Source organism: Betta splendens, chromosome 21 (assembly GCF_900634795.4).
Source record: "Betta splendens chromosome 21, fBetSpl5.4, whole genome shotgun sequence".
NCBI classification, from domain to species: Eukaryota; Metazoa; Chordata; class Actinopteri; order Anabantiformes; family Osphronemidae; genus Betta; species Betta splendens.
This window is the reverse complement of record NC_040899.1, coordinates 12,293,152-12,318,382: the sequence shown is the minus strand read 5'-3', so window position 1 is coordinate 12,318,382 and position 25,231 is coordinate 12,293,152. Positions and strand designations below refer to the sequence as shown.

The 25,231-nt window shown below is 40.5% G+C and overlaps 1 protein-coding gene and 1 pseudogene across 1 annotated transcript; both read right to left on the bottom strand.

The window, feature by feature from the left end:
- Positions 1 to 565: 565 nt before the first annotated feature.
- LOC114847447 (histamine N-methyltransferase-like) lies at positions 566 to 18,757 on the bottom strand. Its single transcript, XM_029137208.3, has 7 exons — positions 18,650 to 18,757; positions 7,440 to 7,586; positions 3,078 to 3,130; positions 2,731 to 2,838; positions 1,785 to 1,915; positions 1,511 to 1,604; positions 566 to 1,171 (listed from the first exon to the last, which is right to left on the bottom strand). Exons 2-7 carry the CDS (start codon positions 7,574 to 7,576, stop codon positions 813 to 815), a joined length of 882 nt encoding a protein of 293 aa, XP_028993041.1. The 5' UTR covers positions 7,577 to 7,586; positions 18,650 to 18,757; the 3' UTR covers positions 566 to 812.
- Positions 18,758 to 19,792: 1,035 nt separating this feature from the next.
- Positions 19,793 to 22,409, bottom strand: LOC114847034 (histamine N-methyltransferase-like; annotated as a pseudogene).
- Positions 22,410 to 25,231: the final 2,822 nt, after the last annotated feature.

Here is a 25,231-nt window from a genome sequence, read left to right as displayed (position 1 = left end):
ATAAAGCAAAATTTGAAGGAGAAAATCATAATTTAAAACGAGTTAAACAAAATAATTTCAGCAGACATTTACCTTTCATATCAGTTTTCTGTCTCATTCATTTACCTTAAGACTAAACAAGCATTGCCACAGTCTATGACATCCAAGAAAATAAACAAGTAAAACTATCACACAAACGAAGAACAGGGGTAGCTGCCACTGTAGATGATCCTATTATGCTATACTGTATGTACAGCACGGTTTCCCAGTGCGGGGGCTTGTATTAATGTTTGTATGTGTGTACAGACTTTTAGGTAGAAGCCTTTTTCAGTTATTCTTAGTATTTCTGCCGGTGGAGGTCATTTTACTTTTCCTGCATCTTTTTTGAATGTGATTTTTACAGTTCAGTTACTGCAGATGGACTCAAGATGGAGCCAACACCACAACTAAACAGGTTAAAGCAAATAGTAGCTCTGTGATTTATCTCATCGATAAGGTGCATGTGCCAATGTGAGTGTTATTACAGAAGGAAGTTGTTAGCAGAACCTGCCAAGTTAAGCTTATAAAAGAAATGATGAGAGAGACATGATTATCTTTACATTTATTGAAACATTTGACTGAATCATTAAAATCAGTAAACAAGTGTCTGAAAGAATAAATAATGCTGAAAAAAACAGCTGCATGTAGATACAGTACAGTAGGTGGAGGTTGTGTGGAAGCTACTTTGTTTTTGTTTAATTACACAACAACTGATTACACACTGCATCATTACAGACAATCATCTAGTTTGTAACACATTAATCAGTCATCAGTCAACTTTCACATTCGTTACACTACTTCTGATCTATGACGATCGCTTCGAGGTTGTTGTTGAAGACAACTTTGCCGTCGGACTCGGTGCTACAGTCCGGGTGGCGAAGCAGATTCAGGACGCCCTCCTTCAGCTCGGGCGGCGCCGTCTTACTGAAGTCCAGCACCTCGGTGAGGAAATCCAGCAGCAGCTCTCCCTTCTCGTCCCCTTCAGTGAAACACTCTGTGATGTCCATTTGAGACGGCAGCTCATAGCTCTGGTAGCTCACTCCCTTGGAGTCCAGCAGGCGTTTGATGTCTCCTGTGGTTACATACTGACTTATTTCAGTGTTGCTGAGCTGGTGTTTGTAAGTGTTCCATAGCTTTCCCCAACCACTCTCCCCTGGAATAAACGACATGGAGATATTCATCAGCTGCTAATGGGAATTTATTAAAAGCCTTTCATTCTATAGGTGATGCTCAACCTCTGCCTTTAATACAAATTCAAATTTCAACCATTGTGGATATATAGTATTTTAGTTTGAACCAAAGGGCAGAATCAACTGACAAATATGAGCCTCATCATGTTTGCTACTGTAGATCATCATTTTGAATCGAAACAATGGATCATTATAAAAAAGACATTTGCTATTATAACTTCTTTTCCCACAGAAAAGTTCCGAAACCTTTGAAAACATTAGACTAAAGAATAAAAGTTTGAAGATTAATTCCACCCACTTACCAGAAACCAGGATGATCAGAAGCTTCCCATTGTTGTCGAGGAGACTCTGGAAGAAGTCGATGGTAGCTTCAGGATCCTTTACGCAGTACAGCATCTGTCGGTTTCAGCGCAGATAATGAGCTGGTGACTGGATTCACACGCTGCCTAATTATGATGCTATGCTAGACGCATATGCTAATGGGATTAATTGCTGCACAGCGCCACCGAATGAAAGTGACCCAGTTGTGTCAAAAACACCTCTCTCGGCCACGAGCCTCGCGTCTACAACACGGACCTGGATCATGTGAATGAAGTCGGCCTTCGTCGTTGTCTTCTTCTCCTTCCAGTGCTCCTCAAACTCTAATGCCGTCATCTTGTTCCAGGTGAACTTGACGTGATCTAAATCTCGATTCTTTGATGCCAACACTACTTGAGTACTTGTCAGATTGTTAAGAGAATTAAGGTAATTTGCACTTCTGTGGCCAAAACAAACTAAATTAATTCATAGTGTTGACATCTCAATAAAACCAGTAGATGGAGCATAAAGTAGTTCTCCTCCGTATTAGGCATCTGGTCAAAAACAAAACAGAAACTGTAGCATATTAAATAATACAAATCTAAATTAGTCTTATTTCATAAGATCATGTTGGAGACTTTTGATATTGTGACCTCTTCTTCACATGCATCTTCTACTGCATTAAGCCTAAATGCAGGTTATACACACACTTCTATCCCTGGGAGGCCCCCCTGTGCCATGAGTTACAGTCCAGCCATTTGAAAGCTTAGATTCTCCTCTTTCCGACCATATAAACCATTTCCAGCAACAACAATCACAGTGCAGTCAAAAAACAATAACCATAAATCCATCAATTTTCCATCACTTACTTTTGACGATTTCTGGATCCCATACATTGTCCATTTAGGTCTTGTTTGGTGTCATTTTGTCTATTACAATCCAGTGAATGTAATCCTATAAAGCGTTTCAGTCCAAAGCACACGGTACTGTACATCCACAATGGTCCGATGGAGATGAAGATGGAGGCCATAAACCTTACGCTTCTTTTCAGCCCAAGCAAAGTGGAAAAGGCCAGGGTATGTGATAACCACAGCAACAACTACCCAATCATATCCAAGTTCCTGCTTGTAGCACTAAATAAAATTTAAAACTGTATTGTTTGTGTGTGCGACTATTCAGCTGCAGTACAGAAAATTGTTGGGATGTGTTTCCATCAAGACCGTACCTTTATAGTTATGAAGCTGCTGGCTGCTGGGCTCCACCCCCTCATTATCCACCGTCACCCATGGATGCTTCATTCGCAGCATGGAAAGCATCTCTAGGTCATTCTCCCCTACAGGCACCAATTGACCAACTTTTTCACAATGCCTAAATTATTAATAAAACATTCTAAAAAAGTATTTGACATGAACCCAGGCAGATAAACATATCAAATGGGCTGAAGACAATGTACAGTGCAACTGGAGTTAAAAGGTAAAGAGCAGACGGATACAAGACAGGTATAACAAGAGTAACAGCGTAAATGACAGCACTGCTGCAGCACTGAACGTAACGTCCAGCTGCTGTTCTTACCAGAACCGCTGCCGAGGCCAATGACGTTCAAATGAGACTTTCCATTCCCAATGCTGAAATATAAAAAAAAAACAACAATATTTTGAGTCATCAGAACATCCTCCAATTTGCCAAATGTGTGTCACGTGCTTTCACGGTTTTGATGAACAAAAACCATACAAAATGTAATTGATGATGAGGCAGAACGTGACTGTTCAATCACTTGATAATTGTAGCGCTTACTCTGCTTATTGCAATTAGTTTTAAAAAAATCAAACAAAACTCTCCACAGGGTCCGTGCATGAAGTGCAATTCATTATTCATGTGTAAAATGAAAATTGAATAACGTCTTTTTATGCTGTGTTTCGTTTCCGTAAATCGGTAAAACACATTTGCGATATACTGATTTACTCATTCTCCTTTTCTCCACTTTCAAAACGAAATACGAAAAAGGGAAACCGGGGGCGGGGCCAGTCGCCGGACTTTCACAATAAAACGCCCAAGAGCATTTGAAGCGCAACATCGACAAATATTTGTAACTCTTGAAGGATTGCGGTCGTGTTTTGACACATAATGAGACCCACATTGTTAACATTAATCAACGTGACAATTATTTATTTAGCCCGTCTCAGTGCTGACGCTAACTGTCGATTACGTTACGACTCATGGCGTTTGCTAAAGGAATGACAGGTCAGTCAGCTCGCCACCGTCGGGTCACTTACAGAATCACCTGTCATCAAAGCTCATCAAAGTTTTCTGTGCATCCTGCTTCATTAGTGCAGCGATATCACGACCTTTTCGACACCTGATGAGAAAGAATTGGTGATTTTGAGTTTATGATAAGACTAAAATCGCGTCCTCCTGCTTGGCCGGATGATGCTCTTATGCCCAGGAAGACGCTCTAATGTTGTGCCGATCTCTGCAAGTATTCTAAACAGTGATTTATTACAGTTTATTGTGGCTGTTTAGACATGCTCCATCATTGGACTTCCTGTCTCAGAGCCTGCTTTACCTGCGGGAGAATAACAGCCACTCAACCTGCCTCACAATAACTGAACTCATTGTGAGCCATGACTGCCCTAATGTGCATCACATCATCTTTGTGAGACACTCTGACCTGCAGGGCTGGAGCCCCCCAGGGGACTGTCCTGGCCCCCTTCTTCTTCACCCTCTACACTGCAGACTTCAGACACAACTCATCTGGCTGTGTTCTGCAGAAGTTCTCTGACGACTCTGCAATTGTTGGACCTATCACTGATGATAATGACGCAGAGTACAGAGAACTGACACAGAACTTTGTGGACTGGTGTCAGCAGAACCACCTTCTAATCAATGCAGGGAAGACAAAGGAGATGGTGGTAGACCTCCGCAGATGTCAGTCTACACCCCGTCCTCCAGTGAACATTCAGGGTATGAACATCCAGAGAGATTGGACTGTACCTGGTTTTTCACCTTAACAACAAACTAGACTGGACTAACAACACAGACGCACTGTACAGGAAGGGTCAGAGCAGACTCTACCTACTAAGAAGGCTGAGGTCGTTTGGAGTGAAGGGGTCACTCCTGAGGACTTTCTATGACTCTGTGGTGTCATCAGCCGTCCTGTACAGTGTGGTCTGCTGGAACAGCAGCATCACAAGAAGGAAGTAGCTGGATAAGGTCATTAAGAAGTCCAGCTCTGTCCTGCACTCTGGAGTCAGTGAGGGAGGTGGGAAACAGAAGAGTTCTGGCAAAATTCACATCCATGCTGGACCACGAGTCTCACCCACTGCAGGACACACTGTCTGCCCTGGAGAGCAGACTCAGACATGACATGACAGACTGATCCGCCCTCGCTGTGGGAACGAGAGATTCCGCAGGTCTTTCCTTCCTGCTGCTTTCAGACTTTATAATGAACACTTATAACAGGGTGCACATTTCTACCACACTGCCACACACACGCTACATCTCCAGAGCAATTGCACCAGTCACTTTAATATCTCACTCACTCTGTTTGGTGCAGTCACCTTACCTCATTGTTATATGTGCATGATGTTGATAACCTGTGGAGTTCTAAGTTCTAATTTCTTATAATTATTTTTGTGTTATTTTTTCTGTATATATGTCTATATGTCTCTGTGCTGTTGCAACTTGGTAATTTCCCCATCGCGGGACAATAAAGGTATTCTTTCTTTCTTTCTTTCTTTCTTTCTTTCTTTCTTTCTTTCTTTCTTTCTTTCTTTCTTTCTTTCTTTCTTTTCTTTCTTTCTTCTTTCTTTCTTTCTTTCTTTCTTTCTTTCTTTCTTTCTTTCTTTCTTTCTTTCTTTCTATCTATCTATCTATCTATCTACCTTGCATTGAATATCTTATGTGCATGTTCCTAAGACAGTATGTCATGTCTTAGTCCCGTTTCCGGTTTTATTTTGAAGCACTTCTTGTCTCACCCACGTCTCAGCTGTTTCCATGTCATTCCCAGTTAATCACGCACACCTGACAGTTATCCTCAAAATCAGCCTGCCTGCTTCCTTGCCCTGTACTTTTGCCGTGGAAAGACTGGTAACGTACCTGACTGTTTGACCCAAGATTAGAGCTGCCTTCCTTTGGTGCTCACGTCTGAGAGAGCACCTGGTATAACTCCTGCTTGCCTTGCCTTAAGTTACGTAATAAAAAGACTGTCACCCTCTTAAAACCACCAACCTTCCGCGCTGTGCATGTGGGTCTGATATCTGCAAAAGCCTGACAAGTAAAGCAGCAGTTCCTTTTTATTTCAACAAAACATTTGTAGTCAGAACTGTCCATATGTTTTTTAACCAATGTTTATTACCAAGTTTAAATCTGCCAACTCACAAAATCTTCAACATCAAGGCTGAACTTTATAGAACATGTAAAATGTAATATTATCTATCAGCATAGAAACATAAAACAATGGCCTAATTATTTGAAAACATGTTGCTAAAAGAGCTACAGACTGTTTTCCTCAGATCAGGATGACAGATGAATCAGAAAGTGCATCCTGGAACACTGTGGGTTCACCTCTTGTAATGCAGTCCTATGACCTATATGAGGCAGAGAGACAGTCATCATTGACACAAATGTCCTCTTTTGGCCAAAATCCCTTCCACACCCCAGAAGAACAACAGCATGCAGAGCTATAATTTGGGACTGCATTACAAGAGGTGAACCCACAGTGTTCCAGGATGCACTGTTGTTTCTGATTCATCTGTCATCTGCACGTAAAATGTTCAATGCAAGGTATGATGACTACTAAACCAATACCGAAGGTAGGTGGTGGAAAATAAAAAGATCCTCTGCAGGCACTCATCTGCTCTGTACATACAGTAACACCTTGATGTTGCGTGACAGATCATCTGATCACACACACTTTGCCACAGAATCTGCCTCACAAAGATGATACGATGCACATTATCATGGCTCACAATGAGTTCAGTTATTGTGAGGCAGGTTGAGTGGCTGTTATTCTCCCGCAGGTAAAGCAGGCTCTGAGACAGGAAGTCCAATGATGGAGCATGTCTAAACAGCCACAATAAACTGTAATAAATCACTGTTTAGAATACTTGCAAAGATCGGCACAACATTAGAGCGTCTTCCTGGGCATAAGAGCATCAACCGGCCAAGCAGGAGGACGCGATTTCAGTCTCATCATAAACTGAAAATCACCGGAACACCGCAGATGCGCTAAATTCTTCCTCATCAGGTGTCGACAAGGTCGTGATATCGCTGCAGTCTAATGAAGCAGGATGCCCCGAAAACTTAGCTTTGTTGACAGGTGATTCTGTAAGTGACCCGACGGTGGCGAGCTGACTGACCTGTCATTCCTTTAGCAAACGCCATGAGTCGTAACGTAATCGACAGTTGTCAGCACTTGGTTAAATAAATGATTTAAATAAATAATTGTTACGTTGGTTAATGTTAACAATGTGGGTCTCATTGTGTGTCAAAACACGACCGCAATCCTTCAAGAGTTACAAACATTTGCCGATGTTGCGCTTCAAATGCTCTTGGGCGTTTTATTGTGAAAGTCCGGCGACTGGCCCCGCCCCCGGTTTGCCTCTTTCTTATTTTGTTTTGAAAGTGGAGAAAAGAAGAATGAGTAAATCAGTATATCGCAAATGTGTTTTATTGACTTACGGAAACGAAACACAGCATAAAAGTCGTTATTCAATTTTCATTTTACACATGAATAATGAATTGCACTTCAAGCACGGACCCCACAGAGGATTAGAAGTGTGGCAGTAAGATGACGTCACAAATGTACCTGTAGCCTCTTCTACTCCAACAGTTTTGTAAATCACCGAGGAACTCAAACACCGTTTATGTTCTGCGTTCTGTGCAAATGTAGGACTCATACCAGGTGAGTAAGTGTGCGCGTGCGCGGCGCGTCACCTGGGAACAACGTCCGGCAGCACGTTGTGGATGAAGTCCCGCATGCACTGGTGCTCAGAGGAACACTCTAGGAACATCTTTAAGGACTTCTGGTATCTGCCATCATCGCAAAACAGACTCTTCAGTGGATTGGCCATTGCGCAAACTCTGGCAAGGAAACAGCGAATATTCCATCAATGTATTAATGCAGCGTGTTTCATCTGCCGGAAGCAGCGCCGGTATCAACGCCACAGGTGTCGTGCCAAAAAGTGACTGTCTGCCAGAATTTGATTTCCGCACGCGGGAGCGCGCACCGCCTCGTTAAGGCGTTTAGCTCGGTTTGTGTAGGACTACAGCTGCTTATTTCGGTTTCAAACGGCCATAACTTGTAAATATTATCCGCTACACGTTTTTTAGTGGACGTAGTGACGCCACGTCTTTTAAATTTTGTGTAAACGACGGAAATAATCATCGTAATTCCCTTTACAACAATCGACGATCGTGACTGTTTAACTCTATGACATGACGCTAGGACTCAGATCTACGACCCAATATTGCTGCAACATGTTTATTCTTTAACATTTTGTGTCTGATTGAAACTGCACAAGTGACCGCCGAGTTGTTTCACCACTTTTAACTTCCTGTATGGGACCAGTTAAACCAGTAAGGTACTTTCATGTTGCCAAAACGTGATTATTAGAGCCAAAGCTTTTGATCAGAAGCTTAATTCTGCCTTATTTTAAATACACTGAGCTCTGCTTTGTTATATTTACAGATGTGATACACCAAGACCAGTAGAACCAGTAGCATGCTGGTTTTATGTTGCCACAAAGTGATTAAAGCCAATATCTGTTTACTGAAAGCTCCTTTCTCCCTTATTTCAAGTTTATGGAGCTCTGCTGGATTATAATAATAGATATAATGAGCATCCAGTACATCACTTTCTACACCTGTCTGAGACCAGTTAAACCAGTAAGATGCTGTGTTCACGTTTCCAAAAAGTGATTACAGCCAATATTGTATGATAAGAAGCTTATTTATGCCTCATTATCTTCATCAAACTCTTCTTGGTTATATTAACCAGTTTAATGAGCATCCAGCTCACTTGATCGCTGTCTGTAACTGCCTGAGACCAGTACAACCAGTAAAAAAACTGTTTCCACGTTGCCAAAAAGTTAAATTAATAACACAAAACTGCAAATGAAGTCCACAGAACAGAACTAGAACCAAACTCAAGCAAACAGTTTTATGAGAACCTTATAATTGCCTAATTTTGTGCATTCATTCTGTTACAAAATAGTTTTTCCATTGTTTACTATTTTAACATTTTTATTGCACCAATGAACAAAAAACTGCAAAAAAATCCACAGAACAGAACGAATCTCAAGCAAACAGTATTATTGTCCTCAGTGAAGGCTGGCTTTCAAAAAAGTCAGATGCCTCAGCTTGGATGGACTGATCCGATTTCTTCTGTCGATGAGTGTCTGCCCTGTTTTTACCATTGCTGACCAATTAAAATAAAGTTCTGCCTTGAGCAGAGCTCAGGCTGAGCAATGAGGTAAATGAGCCAATGAGGTAAGCAGTTTCAAACGGCCATAACTATGTACTAAGTATTATCCGCTACATGATTTCTAGTGGTCGTAGTGATGCCACGTCCTTTAGATTTTGTGTATACAACTGAAATAATCATCGTCGTTGTCTTTTCAGCGATCATCGACCGTGGCTGTTTAACTCTATGACATAGGACTCAGATCTACGACTCAATATTGCTGCAACATGTTTGCTCTTTCACATTTTGTGTCTGATTAAAACTGCAAGAGTGACCACCAAGTTATTTTGTCACTTTTAATATCTGCATGCATCTGCAAGTTATGGCAACGGTATTTCTTTTGTTCAACACCGGTCAAAGTGGCTTCACATGAGGTGAAGCTTATTATTTAAATTATAAGTGTAAAAGAATTTAGCTTAATGGTTGTTGTGTTTCATTTATTGCATTGTGTTTTTGCCTAGCCCTTACGGCAGGTTTGAGGTTACCTCCACAATAAAGAAAGGCTTCAGCCCAACAGTAAAGCTTTAATTTTTTTTGACTGGACGTTACACCAATATCTGTTTACTGAAAGCTAAGATCATGGAGCTCTGTTAGGTTATATTAACAGATTTATATTAACAGGGTTGATTAACCTTCTGCTAAACCCTGAACTCTGGGTTGATTACAGTATATTGGTTCCAAAACACCTGAGAAGAGTTAGGTTAATCTGCCTCCTGTCGGTAACCCAGAGTTAACGCACGTGCACGGCGTATATATAAAGACATTGTCAATGGATCGCCGAGTTCACGAGTCACCATGGAAATCCGAAGCGGGTGCACTATAATAGCAGCGTATTTCAAAGGCGGAGTTGGAGGTTTTAATGCAGAGAATGAAGAATTTAAGCCGATTATTAATAGAAAAAGCAACACAGCTGCATCCGCGAAGGAAAAAAAAAGAAAAATAAAGTAAATTGAGTTTATTTAATTACCGTTATGTTGCCCTCTCCTCTTTTATTCTAAAGGGAAATTGAACATAACTTCCACATCGTTTTGTACTATTAATTCCATGAGATTCGAATAATATTAGATAATAGTAATATTCTTGTTTAATAAGGTGTAATCCTTCTGCAGCAAGAGGAACTCAACCAAGTCAAAATGAAACACAAAATCCTACAAAAAGGTAAGATTTGATTACACAATTACAGGGTCTATATCTTGCATAGACGTCTACAATGTTGTAGTACTCTGACTTTATTTCACTTGATCTTATGGGTTGCATTGTCTTGCAGTCACTGATGAACGGATTGTATTATTGGACCCTCCAGAAAGCACACAGTCTGGAACATTGTGTGAAGCAATGTAAATAATATTCCATTTTATTTTTCAGAACATGAAGAAATGATGAGTGTTTTGGTGTAGAAACCTTAATAAAAGTGATTCTGACAAATCATGTGTCTTAAGAGTCTTCCATCTCTGTGGTCTACTTGGTTCACTACTGGATCCTCTTGGTCATCTTCAGCAGGACAAGGAGGGTGTCTCTCCTCGTATTGTGGCAATGTTGTGAAGGACAACACAATCCACTATATTGTCACATGTATGGGGTGCCAAATGTAAAAGTAGAACCTATAACTAGTTTTCTCACATTTAACTAAATGACACAACATGTTTTCTCACATTTAGTTAAATGTGCAAAAGTCTAAATGTAAATGTTAAATATAAATGTAAATGTTAAATATAAATGTAAATGTTAAATGTTAAATCTAAATGTTAAATGTTAAATATAAATGTTAAATGTTAAATGTAAATGTTAAATGTTAAATCTAAATGTTAAATGTTAAATATAAATGTTAAATGTAAATGTTAAATGTAAATGTTAAATGTTAAATCTAAATGTTAAATGTTAAATGTTAAATGTAAATGTTAAATGTTAAATGTAAATGTTAAATGTTGGCCGAGTGTAAAACTGAATATTCATGAATGGGCAAGACTCCATCCCTACCATCAAACAGCGCTGGTCTCAAATCAGAGACGCGAACTCAAACACGTCAACAGTACGCATAGCTCCGCCCACATCTGACTCTGGATCGGTGCACGAAAATACTGGAGAGAAGCTTGAAGTCGAAGCCATCATGGCCGCCAGCTCCGACTCCCTCCCGTTGGGGGAGATTGAACGGGCTGTAACGGCATTTGTGCGGGCTGAGGCTCCGCTTCAAACTGCCGTTCTGTCGTAAACACCATTAATGAGAAGTCAAGTAGGTTTAAAAAGAATATTTCTGTGGCGCCGGTGGAGAATTAGTTGGCTAACTATACTAGCTAGCCGAAGTTACGTCCAGGCTAAAAACAAAAGTTTCCAGATCAGATGTGGGCGGGGTTTGCGCGCACTGTTTGAGGTGATTGAGTTCGCGTCTCTGATCTGAAACCAGCGCTGTTTGAGGGTAGGGATGGAGTCTACTTGCCCATTCATGAATATTCAGTTTTACGCTCGGCCAACATTTAACATTTACATTTAACATTTAACATTTACATTTAACATTTAACATTTAACATTTACATTTAACATTTACATTTAACATTTAGCATTTAGCATTTAACATTTACATTTAACATTTAACATTTACATTTAACATTTAGCATTTAACATTTACATTTAACATTTACATTTAACATTTAACATTTACATTTAACATTTAACATTTACATTTAACATTTACATTTAACATTTAACATTTACATTTAACATTTAACATTTACATTTAGACTTTTGCACATTTAACTAAATGTGAGAAAACATGTTGTGTCATTTAGTTAAATGTGAGAAAACTAGTTATAGGTGCTCCTTTTACATTTGGCACCCCATACACATGCCCTCTCTGGACTGACCCCGAGGCCTCGTAGACACTGGAACCTCGCCTTCAGGATGCCTTTGGTCATCTCCACCTTGGCTGTGTTCTGCTGTGGGGCCGGTTGAACTGTGTCTGTGGTCCAGGCTCAGGTTTAGGGTAGGGTGTCATTAAATAGGGCAGACAAGGGAACCCTCTGTCCCCCAGCATGTAGCTACTGTAGTGTCATGGAATGATTGAAACGTGTAAAACAATGAAACAATACAGTAAAACATGAACTTGTGTAAATTACAACATGCCCTGTTGAAACATGTGACATAGTGATGATTCCCTGAAGATTCTGGAATCATGCACTGACCCTGATAATTTGGCTTCAACATTAGTGATTAAATGGGTTGCATCAAATATTACCTAGTTAATGGTCTTTAAACCAAAAGATTCTGAACAGGAAATAATAGTTACCTGCACATTGATACTGTGAAATGACTTCCTATTAACATAGTCTCCCTCATTGACTGAAGGAGCTTTAATAGGAATGTGGGTGCTATCGATGCACCTAATCACGTTTGGAAACTGATGAATTTCAACACAGGTCTCACTGTTCACTTTATTACTTCTTCGTTGAAGAAACACAACAACAACGTTACAACACACACTGCCCCTATTGGTGAAATTACAGTATTTCAACACTCCCACTTAATTTCACAATATTTAGGACTTTAAAGAATTCAGAATTTTTCACAAGCTACTATCCCTTTTTAAAAGACAATAACTTAAATTCCAGACATCTGTCTTTAACCTCAATCTGTATTCAGTAACCCTGAGAAGCTTATTTCCTTTTTTGTACATTTCGTATCTATATAATGATTTTACTGAACAAGGAAACATCTTTATATGATCAGGTTGTATTCAGCATTCACCTGTCAAAAAAAAAAATTCAACTATTCTCACATGAAACAAAGTCCAATCTGTCCTCTGAGAATTTCAAACCTCTGTTTGGTCAACGGTTTGGTCAGAATGTCTGCTTGCTTTCATATCCTGTGTTGGACAGTATTGTAGTTTCATTTGTCCATTTTGCACACATTTACGTATGTAGTGATATCGAATGTCTATGTGTTTAGTCCTCGAGTGATCCACAGGATTTTTTGCGATTGCAATGGCACTTTGGTTGTCTTCCAGGATCACTGTCGGTGTAGCTCCATTCCAAAATCACATAGTAAACGTCTCAGCCAAACTCCTTCTTGAGCAGCTTGACTAAGTGCAACATACTCAGCTTCTGCCGTTGATAGTGCAACTGTCACCTGTTTCTTGCTCAGCCAGCTCACCGCTCCTCCACTCAGTAGAAACATGTTGCCTGTTTTTCAGCGTCGGTCATCTTGGTCACCAGCCCAGTCTGCATCTGAAAATCCGACTAAGGATCCAGACTCTGACCGCTCATATTTCAGGGCAAGATTCACTGTCCCTTTCAAGTAGCGAAATATCCTCTTCACAGCAGTCAGATGAGCAGTATTGGGATCTGCATTGAATTTTGATACAGCATTCACAGCTTGAGCTATGTCTGGTCGTGTAGCTATTGACGCATACAGCAGACTTCCTACCATTGACTGATAGTTCTGTTGGTGCACTGGTTTACTAACACCATCATTCTTCTTCAGTTTCACACTGGTGTCAGCAGGAGTTGCTACAGGATTAGCATTTTCCATCCCATTTTTCTTAAGCATGGCTTCAATATAGTTTTCCTGATGTAGGAAGACACAGTTCTTCTCTTTGCTTTGAACCACAGAGATGCCCAGGATGTAGGACAGCTCACCCATGTCTTTCATCTTGTAGCGCTTCTTGAGCGCTGCTTTCAGTTCGTTCATGCTTTCAGTCGACTCTGTTATCAGAATGAGATCATCCACGTAAACTGCAAGTATCTCAAGCTCATGTCTTGATCTCACTCTTCAGAGCTTCTGTCATTGTGAGTGGCTTTCACACAACACATATTTGCATGATGATCAACGACGACTGTTTCAGCAAACTCGTCGTATCCGTGTCCAGTTTCTGTCTCTTTTTACCTGGAATATGTGCATAGGCAATGCATCCAAAAACCCTCATGTGACTCATGTCAGGTTTTTTTTCACACCATCTCTCATAGGGTGTCTTTTGCTTCAGTACAGATGTAGGCAGTCTGTTCTGAATGTAAGCTGCTGTGGCTACAGCTTCTGCCCAGTACATTTTTGGCAACTTAGCATGTGACAGCATACTTCTAGCTGCTTCAACTAATGTCCTGTTTTTTCTCTCTGCAACACCATTTTGCTGTGGTGAGTGAGGTACAGTTACTTCTTGTTGGATGTCTTGACCTTTCAAATGTTCTTGAAACTCTCTTGATGTGTACTCACCCCCATTGTCTGTTCTGAGTCTTTTAACAACTTGTCCACACTCATTTGTGAATGTTCTTTCAAATTCTTTGAATTTGTTTAACACCTCGTTCTTGTGTTTCAGGAAATACACTTTGCAGCATCTAGAGTAATAAGCTTAATAACCATAAGCTGGTTGCTAGTGATGCACTATGACAAACAGGTACGTCCTTCTTCACATCCAGCTGATAAAGTCCATCAGCTCTTTGTGTTCCCATTCCTTGAAGGGTTCCATTTCTTCCACGTATGTAACAGTGAGACTTTCTGAACTGCACTGTGTTGCCTTTCCTGATAGCTGCTCCCACTGAAAATAAATTCCATGACAGCTTTGGAACATACAACACATCATACATTGTGGCACTTTTTGCATCACTTGTTTTGAAAGTCATGTTCAACTTTACGTTTCCCATTCCTAGGGCATCAACCACCCTGCCATCACCGAGCTTCACAGACTGTGCTTCCGTGAACTCTTGGTAATTTTGAAGAATGTTATTATCAAATGTCATGTGCTTTGATGCTCCTGAATCTATCAACCATTGAACCTGTTGTGGTGAGTCAGTTGGATTTGCCTCTGCTGACAAAGGCACTTCCACCTTCTGCATCTTCACACATCATGCTTTTAGCCTTATGAGTTTTCCTTTTTGCTTTATATTTCAAACTTGGACAGTCCAGTTTAATGTGACCTTCTTTTCCACATTTGTAACACCGCCACGTGGTTGGTCTTTCTGCTCCTCCTGTCCTGGAGTTGTCTGGGACAGTTCCCCAACACTGAGATGACATCGCTGATGAACCACCTGAAGTAGCTCCACTGTAACTTTCATGTGCATTAACCCGCTTTTGCTCTTCATTTATTAAAGCTTGTTGAACAAACTGCAGCGTCAGATTGTCCATCTTAGTTTCTAATGCAGTGACAATGGTAGCATAACTAGGTGGCAAACTACCCAAAAGTGTTACGATCTGATCTTCTTTAATATCAGCTCCTATAGCCGATAGCTGATCAGTCAATTCCTTCATTTGCTTCACATGCTCAGTTAATTGACATCCTTCATTCATTTCACATCGAAAATATTTTTTCTTAAGGAACAGTTTATTCGCCAACGTATCTCTCTCAAAATGGCCTTTCAGCGTAGTCCACGCTTCTTTGGGAGTCTGGCAGGTTGTTACCAGGTACAGCTGGGGTGGGCGTACTCACGTTCAGCACTAACACGGAGAATGCTTTCTCTCTCCGTTTACTAAACTCCGCTTGTGCTTGTGCGTTAGCATCCGCGGCTAGCGTCTCCGTCAGCATGCCCAACAGACCTTTAGCCTTCAACAAGTGCTCCATCTGAAACTTCCATGTCGCCCAATTTTCAGGTCCGCTCAGCTTGTCTATAAACATCTTATCTTCCATTGTGAAAACTCACAACGCTGTTTAATCCACAAAATACAGTGAAAACAGCATTTTTAGCGTCCTCTGGGCCCATAACCTGAGGAATTTCAACACAGGTCTCACCGTTCACTTTATTACTTCTTCGTTGAAGAAACAGAACAACAACGTTACAACACACACTGCCCCAATTGGTGAAATTACAGTATTTCAACAGAAACTTTGAAATGGAAAGTAATAAAGTAATAAAAGTGTAACGGAAAGTGTGCGTGTGTGCAGTACGTCCGAGGTGTACGTATTAAAATATGTGCCATAGATTATCATAGAAAGGACAAACCTGCCACTCAAAAATGTTCTGATGCAAAAAACGAAGAGCTACGCACAGAATGCTTTCTGTGGTAAGCAAGACCTGCGTTTGTTAAGTTTGAGATGAAATGTTTCAAATGGTTGTTAAATACATTAATGATTCTTTAGAAAAACGAAAACGCTCCCTCCTTCAAGTAATTCTCATATGAAAATCATATGAAAAAAACATCGATATGTGGCTTTATGATCTCCTCACGGTGGAAATAAATATACCGTATTTTTTGCCGTATAAGACGCACTTTTTTTCCCCAAAACTGAAGGGGAGAAGTTGGTGCGTCTTATACGGCGAATGCAGAGATCCGCGGAGCGGAGTGCAGTCACCACCATAGGAAAGGCCGCGGCTTCGGTCTGTCGGCCGTCGGCCATCTTGGTACACCCGGCGCGTGATATACATGTGGTGGGTGTATGCGTCTGTGTTTGTGTGAGTTGGTATGCGTGTGGTGCGGTTGAAGTGTGGGGGGTCCGGTTTTTCGCCCGGGGTACGATGATCGTCTGCCTGGGTGGTCTCTTTTCTGCTGACCCCACCAATTGCTGGCCTTGTGCTGCAGGCCGCTGTGGCGCCAGGGGATGAGGTCGGGCCGATGGGGTAGGCCCGCTCCGCCCGTGTGGGGGTGGTGGACTGGGGGCGGGCCCCACTCTGGGCGCGGGGGCATCTTCTGGCGGGCTCCCTACGGACCGTGGGTCCTCGGGCTCTACTCTTTCAGGCCGACCCTCCCGCCGGGGGGAGTGTTTGCCCCTGGTTCTCATGGGGCGGACATCGTTGACCCCCGGTGGCCCACTCTGGCCTCGGGTGCTGTCTCTGTGGCTGCTGCAGCTCTGCCTGGGGGGCTCTGTGTGGGCGGCTTGGGTCGCAACACCTGCCCTCCTGGAACTGAAGGTGTGTGGGCTCCCTGGCTGCTGGGATTCCTTCCTCTGCTTGCTGGATGGGCGTAGTGGCGGAGCCCCTCACATCACCCTGGCTTCCACAAGTGGCATTGTTCATGCACCAACGTCTGCCTCACCCTTTGGGTGATTAATGTTAAGCTACAGCCTTACTAACCTTGTAGTGGGACACTTTCCAAATCCAACTGTAAGTATTATTGACACTTGAATAATGTGTGAATATGGAATTTGTGGTGTTGTATGTCATGACTTTTATTAAGTAGTATGGGATATGTCTAATAATGCACATTTGTATGTATATTGTATGTATATGTTTGTATTAGTATGTGCACATACCTTAGCACTATTATTGGTATTAGTATTAATCTCCAAGGTAAACCACAGTACAAAAATAGTTTAGTTATGAATGTGTTAGCCTAAGGTACATCCCTGCTTCTTATTTATTTTTTTTATTTTTTGCTCCGATTGTTTACTTAACAGATTTGCTTGGTTTCAGCAGCTGGTTGCACCCCTTACCCCCCCCCTCCCGCATACACACCCTAAAGCAGAAACCTAACCTGTCCACCAACACAGCAACATCACACAAATTTTGGATTAGCTAAATAAACCATTAAATAAACCATAAATCAGGAAGAGTATATATATATATATATTGTATATATACTCTTCTTGTTAAAGCAAAGCTGTCCATCACAATATGGCATTCAGCGTAAGATATGCTGCTTGCTAAACTGCTGGACAAACTGCTGTAGCAATTGCGGAGCCAGTTTCTCTTCCTGTATACTGCTTTTTGTAACTGGGTTATATTGTTATAATTAAAGAAAATCTGATCTTAGTACTGTATAATAATATCTTATATCTAATCATATATATAACACCTGATAGTAACAGAATTGGAGCCCCTCTCCTTTATTTCTTCTTCCTTTTTTCTGTATTGGGAATAAATGCGGGCTGCACCCCCTTCCCTTTCTGTTATGACTCCGGTGGGAGAGGTAGGTGCGCTTTCATTCACCACAATGTGTGTATATAAATATATATGTCCAATAGTTTCATATTAAGTGTTGTTCAGATTGTTAATATTTGTTTTCCGGGCTCTACTTTTATATACATGTATGTCGATACGTTTAGGTCCCAGACTGGTTTTCAGTCTGTTTTTATATATATATATATATATATATATATATATATATATATATATATATATATATATATATATATATATATATATATATATATATATATATATATATATATATATATATATATATATATATATATCAATCACTCTGCTTGACAGAATGTCGTAAGGCCATAAAAAGTGTCAAAACACTGCAGGAAGAAGGACCTAAAACGGTTACCTAAAACGGTAATTTAATATGTTCGAGGTCAGGCAAGCAAAGGTCAAACACGATGCAGGCAAAACAAGGTCTGATGACAGGGAGTAGGCAAAAACACACACACACACACACACACACACACACACACACACACACACACACACACACACACACACACACACACACACACACACACACACACACACACACACACACACACACACACACACACACACACACACACACACACACACACACACACACACACACACACACACACACACACACACACACACACACACACACACACACACAACTCTGCTTGACAGAATGTCGTAAGGCCATAAAAAGTGTCAAAACACTGCAGGAAGAAGGACCTAAAACGGTTACCTAAAACGGTAATTTAATATGTTTGAGGTCAGGCAAGCAAAGGTCAAACACGATGCAGGCAAAACAAGGTCTGACAGGGAGTAGGCAAAAACGTTGGTCAAAAACAGGCAATGGTCAAACTCACGGTTCAGGGTTATCAAAGGCTGGACAAGAGACAAGACGACTGGAACTAACTGGATCATACACAAGAACTGGACACACAGTAACGCTGCTGTGAGAACACTATGGCAAGACATGGTGCTTAAATACTATGTGAGTAATGATTGATGGAAAACAGCTGGTGAGATCATGTGACTGCAAAATAAAGCTATACTAAAAGTGACAACACAAACCTGGAAGTACAAGAAAATAAAACAGCAAGTGAGTCCAGGCTGTGATAAAAAGACTATTTAACACACAGACACAAATACATTATGCATGGAAATACACAACATTCTCAGATGTTACAGTCAGTATTTACAACCAAACGGGTTTCAGATCTGCGCAGCATAAAACTGGATTCAGATGTGTCAGTTTGACAGACACTAAGAGCAACTACTGCAGCATTAGGAGGTTGTTTGCTGTTAGTCGCTAGTTAATGTGGTCGCAACTTAATACTGAACACCCCATTCTCCTCCAGTCTATTGCCAGCACACATTTACCTTTCACATCAGTTTTCTGTCTCATTCATTTACCTTAAGACTAAACAAGCATTGCCGTAGTCTATGACATCCAAGAAAATAAACAAGTAAAACTATCACACAAACGAAGAACAGGGTTAGCTGTCTGGATAATCCAATTATGCTATAATGTATGTACAGTACGAGTTTCCCAGTGCGGGGGCTTGTATTAATGTTTGTATGTCTGTACAGACTTCTAGGTAGAAGCCTCTTTCAGTTATTCTTAGTATTTCTGCCGGTGGAGGTCATTTTACTTTTCCTGCATCTTTTATGAATCTGATTTTTACAGTTCAGTTACTGCAGATGGACTCAAGGTGGAGCCAACACCACAACTGCTTAGAGCAAATAGTAGCTCTGTGATTTATCTGATCCATAAGGTGCATGTGCCAACGTGAGTGTTATAATAGAAGAAAGTTGTTAGCAGAACCTGTCGTGTGGTTCCCCAACCACTCTCCCCTGGAATAAACGACATGGAGATATTCATCAGCTGCTAATGGGAATTTATTAAAAGCGTGATGAAAATTGATGCTCAACCTCTGCCTTTAATACAAATTCAAATTTCAACTATTGTGGATATACAGTATTTTAGTTTGAACCAAATGGGAGAATCAACTGACAAATTTAAGCCTCATCATGTTTGCTAGTTCATCATTTTGAATCGAAAGACATTTGCTAATATAACTTATTTTCCCACAGAAAAGTTCCGAAACCTCTGAAAACATTAGACTAAAGAATAAAAGTTTGAAGATTAATTCAACCCACTTACCAGAAACCAGAATGATCAGAAGCTTCCCATTGTTGTCGAGGAGACTCTGGAAGAAGTCGATAGCTTCAGGATCCTTCACGCAGTACAGCATCTGTCGGTTTCAGCGCAGATAATGAGCTGGTGACTGACACGCTGCCTAATTATGATGCTATGCTAGACGCATATGCTAATGGGATTAATTGCTGCACAGCGCCACCGAATGAAAGGGACCCAGTTGTGTCAAAAACACTTCTCTGGGCCACGAGCCTCGCGTCTACAACACGGACCTGGATCATGTGAATAAAGTCGGCCTTCGTCGTCGTCTTCTTCTCCTTCCAGTGCTCCTCAAACTCTGACGCCGTCATCTTGTTCCAGGTGAACTTGACGTGATCTAAATATCGATTCTGTGACACCAACACTACAGACATGTAAACACAGGTTTTATAAAACATTAATCTTCTGAAACATTTTTATTAGTTTCTACTGATTATTTTAGGACATTATTTGCAACAGTACTTGTCACATCGTTAAGAGAATTAAGGTAATTTGCACCTCAGTGGTCAAAACAAAAAAACTTAATTGATAGTTTTGACATCTCAATAAAACCAGTGGATGGAGCATAAAGCTGTTCTCGTCTTTAGTAGGCATCTGGTCAAAAACAAAACAGAAACTGTAGCATATTAAATAATACAAATTTAAATTAGTCTTATTTCAGAAGATCATGTTGGAGACTTTTGATATTGTGACCTCTTCTTCACATGTATCTTCTACTGCATTAAGCCTAAATGCAGATTTTACACACACTTCTATCCCTGGGAGGCCCCCCTGCGCCATGAGTTACAGTCCAGCCATTTGAAAGCTTAGATTCTCCTCTTTATGACCATATAAACTATTTCCAGCAACAACAATCACAGTGCAGTCATGTTTGGTGTCATTTTGTCTGTTACAATCCAGTGAATGTAATCCAATGAAGCGTTTCGGTCCAAAGCACACCGTACATCCACAATAGTCCGAAAACTGCAAGTGTTCTGCTCCAACTCCTGAGCGAAAAATATTTTTCCTCCACTTCTATGCACCACAACTCAGTAAATTTAAAACTGAAACTGAAAAAGTTAAAACTGAAGCAGACAATTCAAGATGGAGGCCATAAACCTTACGCTTCGTTTCAGCCCAAGCAAAGTGGAAAAGGCCAAAAAATGTGGTAACCACAGCAACAACCCAATCATGTCCAAGTTCCTGCTTGTAGCACTAAATAAAATTTAAAACTGTATTGTTTGTGTGTGCGACTATTCAGCTGCAGTACAGAAAATTGTTGGGATGTGTTTCCATCAAGACCGTACCTTTTTAGTTATGAAGCTGCTGGCTGCTGGGCTCCACCACCTCATTATCCATCGTCACCCCTGGATGCTTCATACGCAGCATGGAAAGCATCTCTAGGTAAATCTCCCCTACAGACACCAATATGGCTTTTATTTTGAAAAACCATGCACTGTATCTGTTGCAAATAAAATACTCCACTATACCAAAATTATTAATAAAACATTCTAAAAAAGTATTTGACATGAACCCAGAGTACACAGGCGGATAAACGTATCAAATGGGCTGAAGACAATGTACAGTGCTACTGAGTTTAAAGGTAAAGAGCAGACGGATACAAGACAGGTATAACAAGAGTAGCGGCATAAACGACAGCACTGCTGCAGCACTGAACGTAACGTCCAGCTGCTGTTCTTACCAGAACCGCTGCCGATGCCAATGACGTTCAAATGAGACTGTCCATTCCCAACGCTGAAATATAAAAAAAACATACTTTTGAGTCATCAGAACATGAAATCCACATCCTCCAACCTGCCAAATGTGGGTCACGTGCTTTCACGGTTTGATAAACAAAAAAAGTAATTGATGATGAGGCAGAGCGTCACTGTTCAACCACTTGATAATTGTAGCGCTGACTCTGCTTATTGAAATTAGTTTAAAAAAAAAATCTAACAAAAGTCTTCACAGAGGACAAGAAGTGTGTCAGTAAGATGACGTCACAGATGTAGCCTCTTCTAGCCTCTTCCAACAGGTTTGTAAATCACCGAAGAAATCAAACAGCGTTTATGTTCTGTGCTTAATGTTGTACTAATACCAGGTGAGTAAGTGTGCGAGTGCGCGGCCGTCACCTGGACAGTACTTCCGGCAGCACGTTGCGGATAAAGTCCCGCATGCACTGGTGCTCAGAGGAACGCTCCAGGAACAGCTGGAAGGACTTCTGGAATCTGCCATCATCAAAGACTAGACTCTTCAGTGGATTGGCCATGGCGCAAACTCTGGCAACGAAACAGCGAATATTCAATTAATGTATTAATGCAGCGTGTTTCAGCTGCCGGAAGCAGCAGCGGTATCAACGCCACAGGTGTTACCGGTCACGCCTCCTCCCGAGACTTTATAGCTTTTCTGAATGCGCGAGCCCAGTGAGAGTTTGATCGGAGAACAGCCGGCTCTTTTAACCCCTGGACGATCTTAATTTAGAACTTTTTGTGTTTTTATGAGAAGCCTTGTAATTACCTAATTTTGTGCATTTATTCCGTTACAAAATCATTCTTTTGTTTAATATTTAAATTAAACATTTTATTGCACAAAACTGCAAATTAAATCAACAGAACAGAACTAGAACCAAACTCAAGCAAACGGTTTTATGAGAACCTTATAATTGCCTAATTTTGTGCGTTCATGCATACAAAATAGTTATTCCATTGTTTAATATTTTAACATTTTTATTGCACCAATGAACAAAAAAAAATTGCAAACAAGTCCACAGAACAAAACGAATCTCAAGCAAACAGTATTATTGTCCTCAGTGAAGGCTGGCTTTCAAAAAAGTCAGATGCCTCAGCTTGGATGGACTGATCCGATTTCTTCTGTTGGTGAGTGTCTGCCCTGTTTTTACCATTGCTGACCAATTAAAATAAAGTTCTGCCTTGAGCAGAGCTCAGGCTGAGCAATGAGGTAAATGAGCCAATGAGGTAAGCAGCGAAAGGGGAAAAACTGCCAAAAAGTGACTGTGTGCCAGAAATTGATTGCAATGCGCAGGAGCGAGCACCGCCTCAGTTGTGGACTACAGCTGCTTATTTTGGTTTCAAACGGCCATAAGTATGTGCTAAGTATCATCCGCTACTATTTCTAGTGGCCGTAGTGATGCCACATCCTTTAGATTTTGTGTAAACAAAATCGTAATTCTCTTTACAGCGATCATCGACCGTGGCTTTTAACTCTATGACATAGGACTCAGATCTACGACCCAATATTGCTACAACATGTTTGTTCGTTCACATTTTGTGTCTGATTGACACTGCACGAGTGACCACTGAATTATTTTGTCACTTTTAATATCTGCATGAGACCAGTTAAACCAGTAAGATGCTTTCATGTTGCCAAAACATAAATATTAGAGCCAAATTGCTTTTGATTCTGCCTTATTTTAAATACATTGATCTCTGCTTTGTTATATTTACAGATATAATAAATATCCAGTCCATCTGATCTTTGTCTGTTCATGCCTGAGACCAGTTGCCACAAAGTGATTAAAGCCAATTGTAGCATCTGAGGATGTTGGTTTATTGTGTGGTCACAGGAAATAATTTTGGATATAGAAATTAGTAAAGCTTTAATTGTTTTTGACTGGACGCTACACCAATATCTGAAAGCTTATTTCTCCCTGATTTTAAGTTCATGAAGCTCTGTTGGGTTATATTAACAGATTTAATGAACTTCCAGTACAACTTTCTACACTTGTTTGGGACCAGTTAAACCAGTAAAATGCTGTCTTCATGTTGCCAAAAAGTGATTGATGCCAATATCTTTTGATTAATGATGTGGAAAAAAATACCACGAGGACTTCTCACTACTTAATGAAGAGACAGATCAAAAAGTTGTCTTTGTCAATTTTATTTCTGCAGTTACTGTAGTTAATCAGAGAGAGGGTGACGTTATGACTCAGCCTCGAAGAGTTTTGCAAAAGCATATTCTTGATTAAACTGTCTCTGGTCCAAGTTCACACCACCACAGTCCATTGTGTGTGTAAAGAGACAGATAGTAATGCTACTGCTAATATAGATGTTCTGTAACAACTTACGACCATGTTAATTGGTGACCAGCTTCAGAATGCTGCACTTGTTGCTCCTGTTTGTAGCAGGAAGAACACGTTAGCTGTCCTTGTCAATGCCTTGACAATGTTGTGTTATTATTATGTCATCTGTGCATAATCTTCACAAATCAAGTTTTACAAAACATTGCTTTGAACATCGCTTGTGTTGCAGTACTTAAGTAGTTAAGTAGTTAAAAGACAATGAGGACTAAGTGAGTCTGTTCATGAATCGCTGCGATCTGCCTACAATAAAAAATAAAAGCATGAAAATAAAACAGGAAGTATGACACATGACCAAGAGAACCAAACTGAGGCAGAGAGGAAACAAGACCTGGAACACCAAAATAAAACAGGAAATGAACATGACAAACCAGAAAACAACACAGGAACAGCCTAGGTTCATGACAGCAACTACCAATTATTTTAATAATCGATTATTCATCGTTAATTCGTTGACTAATTGGGAACACTAATAAGCAACAGAGACTCCTGGGCTCCTTCTGGTTCTGGGGCAACGTCGATAGCCACTAAAAACACGTCCTCATATGTTAATGCTGCTAGTATTTGCTGCTTTTACATTTAGTGTCTGCTTGGTTGTTAGTTGAGCTGTTCTGTGGTGATGCCATTAACTACTATGTAGCAATTGCGCAGCCAGTTTCTCTTCCTGTATACTGCTTTTTGTAACTGGGTTATATTGTTATAATTACAGAAAATCTGATCTTAGTACTGTATAATAATATCTTATATCTAATTATATGTATACCAGCTGATAGTAACCGAATTGGGCCCCTCTTCTTTATTTCTTCTTCTTTGTTTTTTTTCTGTATTGGGATAAATGTGGGCTGCACCGCCCCCCCTTCCTTTTCTGTCATGACTCTGGTGGGAGAGGTAGGTGCTGTTTCATGTACCACAATATGTGTATATAAATGTATATGTCCAATAGTTTTATATTATATGTTGTTATTTCCTTTATATACATGTATGTCGATACTTTTAGGTCCCAGACTGGTTTTCGGTTTTTGATTGATGCCGCTAGCTTGAAGTTGAACTAATCAAGCTAACTTCAGTTATGTGTTTGAGTCCGGTGCCTTTATGTACAGGAGAGAGGGTGGGTTTTTACAATGGTGTGGGGTGTGTCTTATTTCCGTCTGACAGGTATGTGAACATATTTAA

Coding starts and splice junctions, on each gene's coding strand:
- LOC114847447 (XM_029137208.3), bottom strand. CDS start 7,576: ATGGCCAATCCACTGAAGAGTCTGTTTTGCGATGATGGCAGATACCAG. Junction 3,131..7,439: donor CTGCCGGACGTTGTTCCCAG/GTGACGCGCCGC, acceptor TTTATATTTCAG/CATTGGGAATGGAAAGTCTC. Junction 1,172..1,510: donor TCTGATCATCCTGGTTTCTG/GTAAGTGGGTGG, acceptor CGTTTATTCCAG/GGGAGAGTGGTTGGGGAAAG.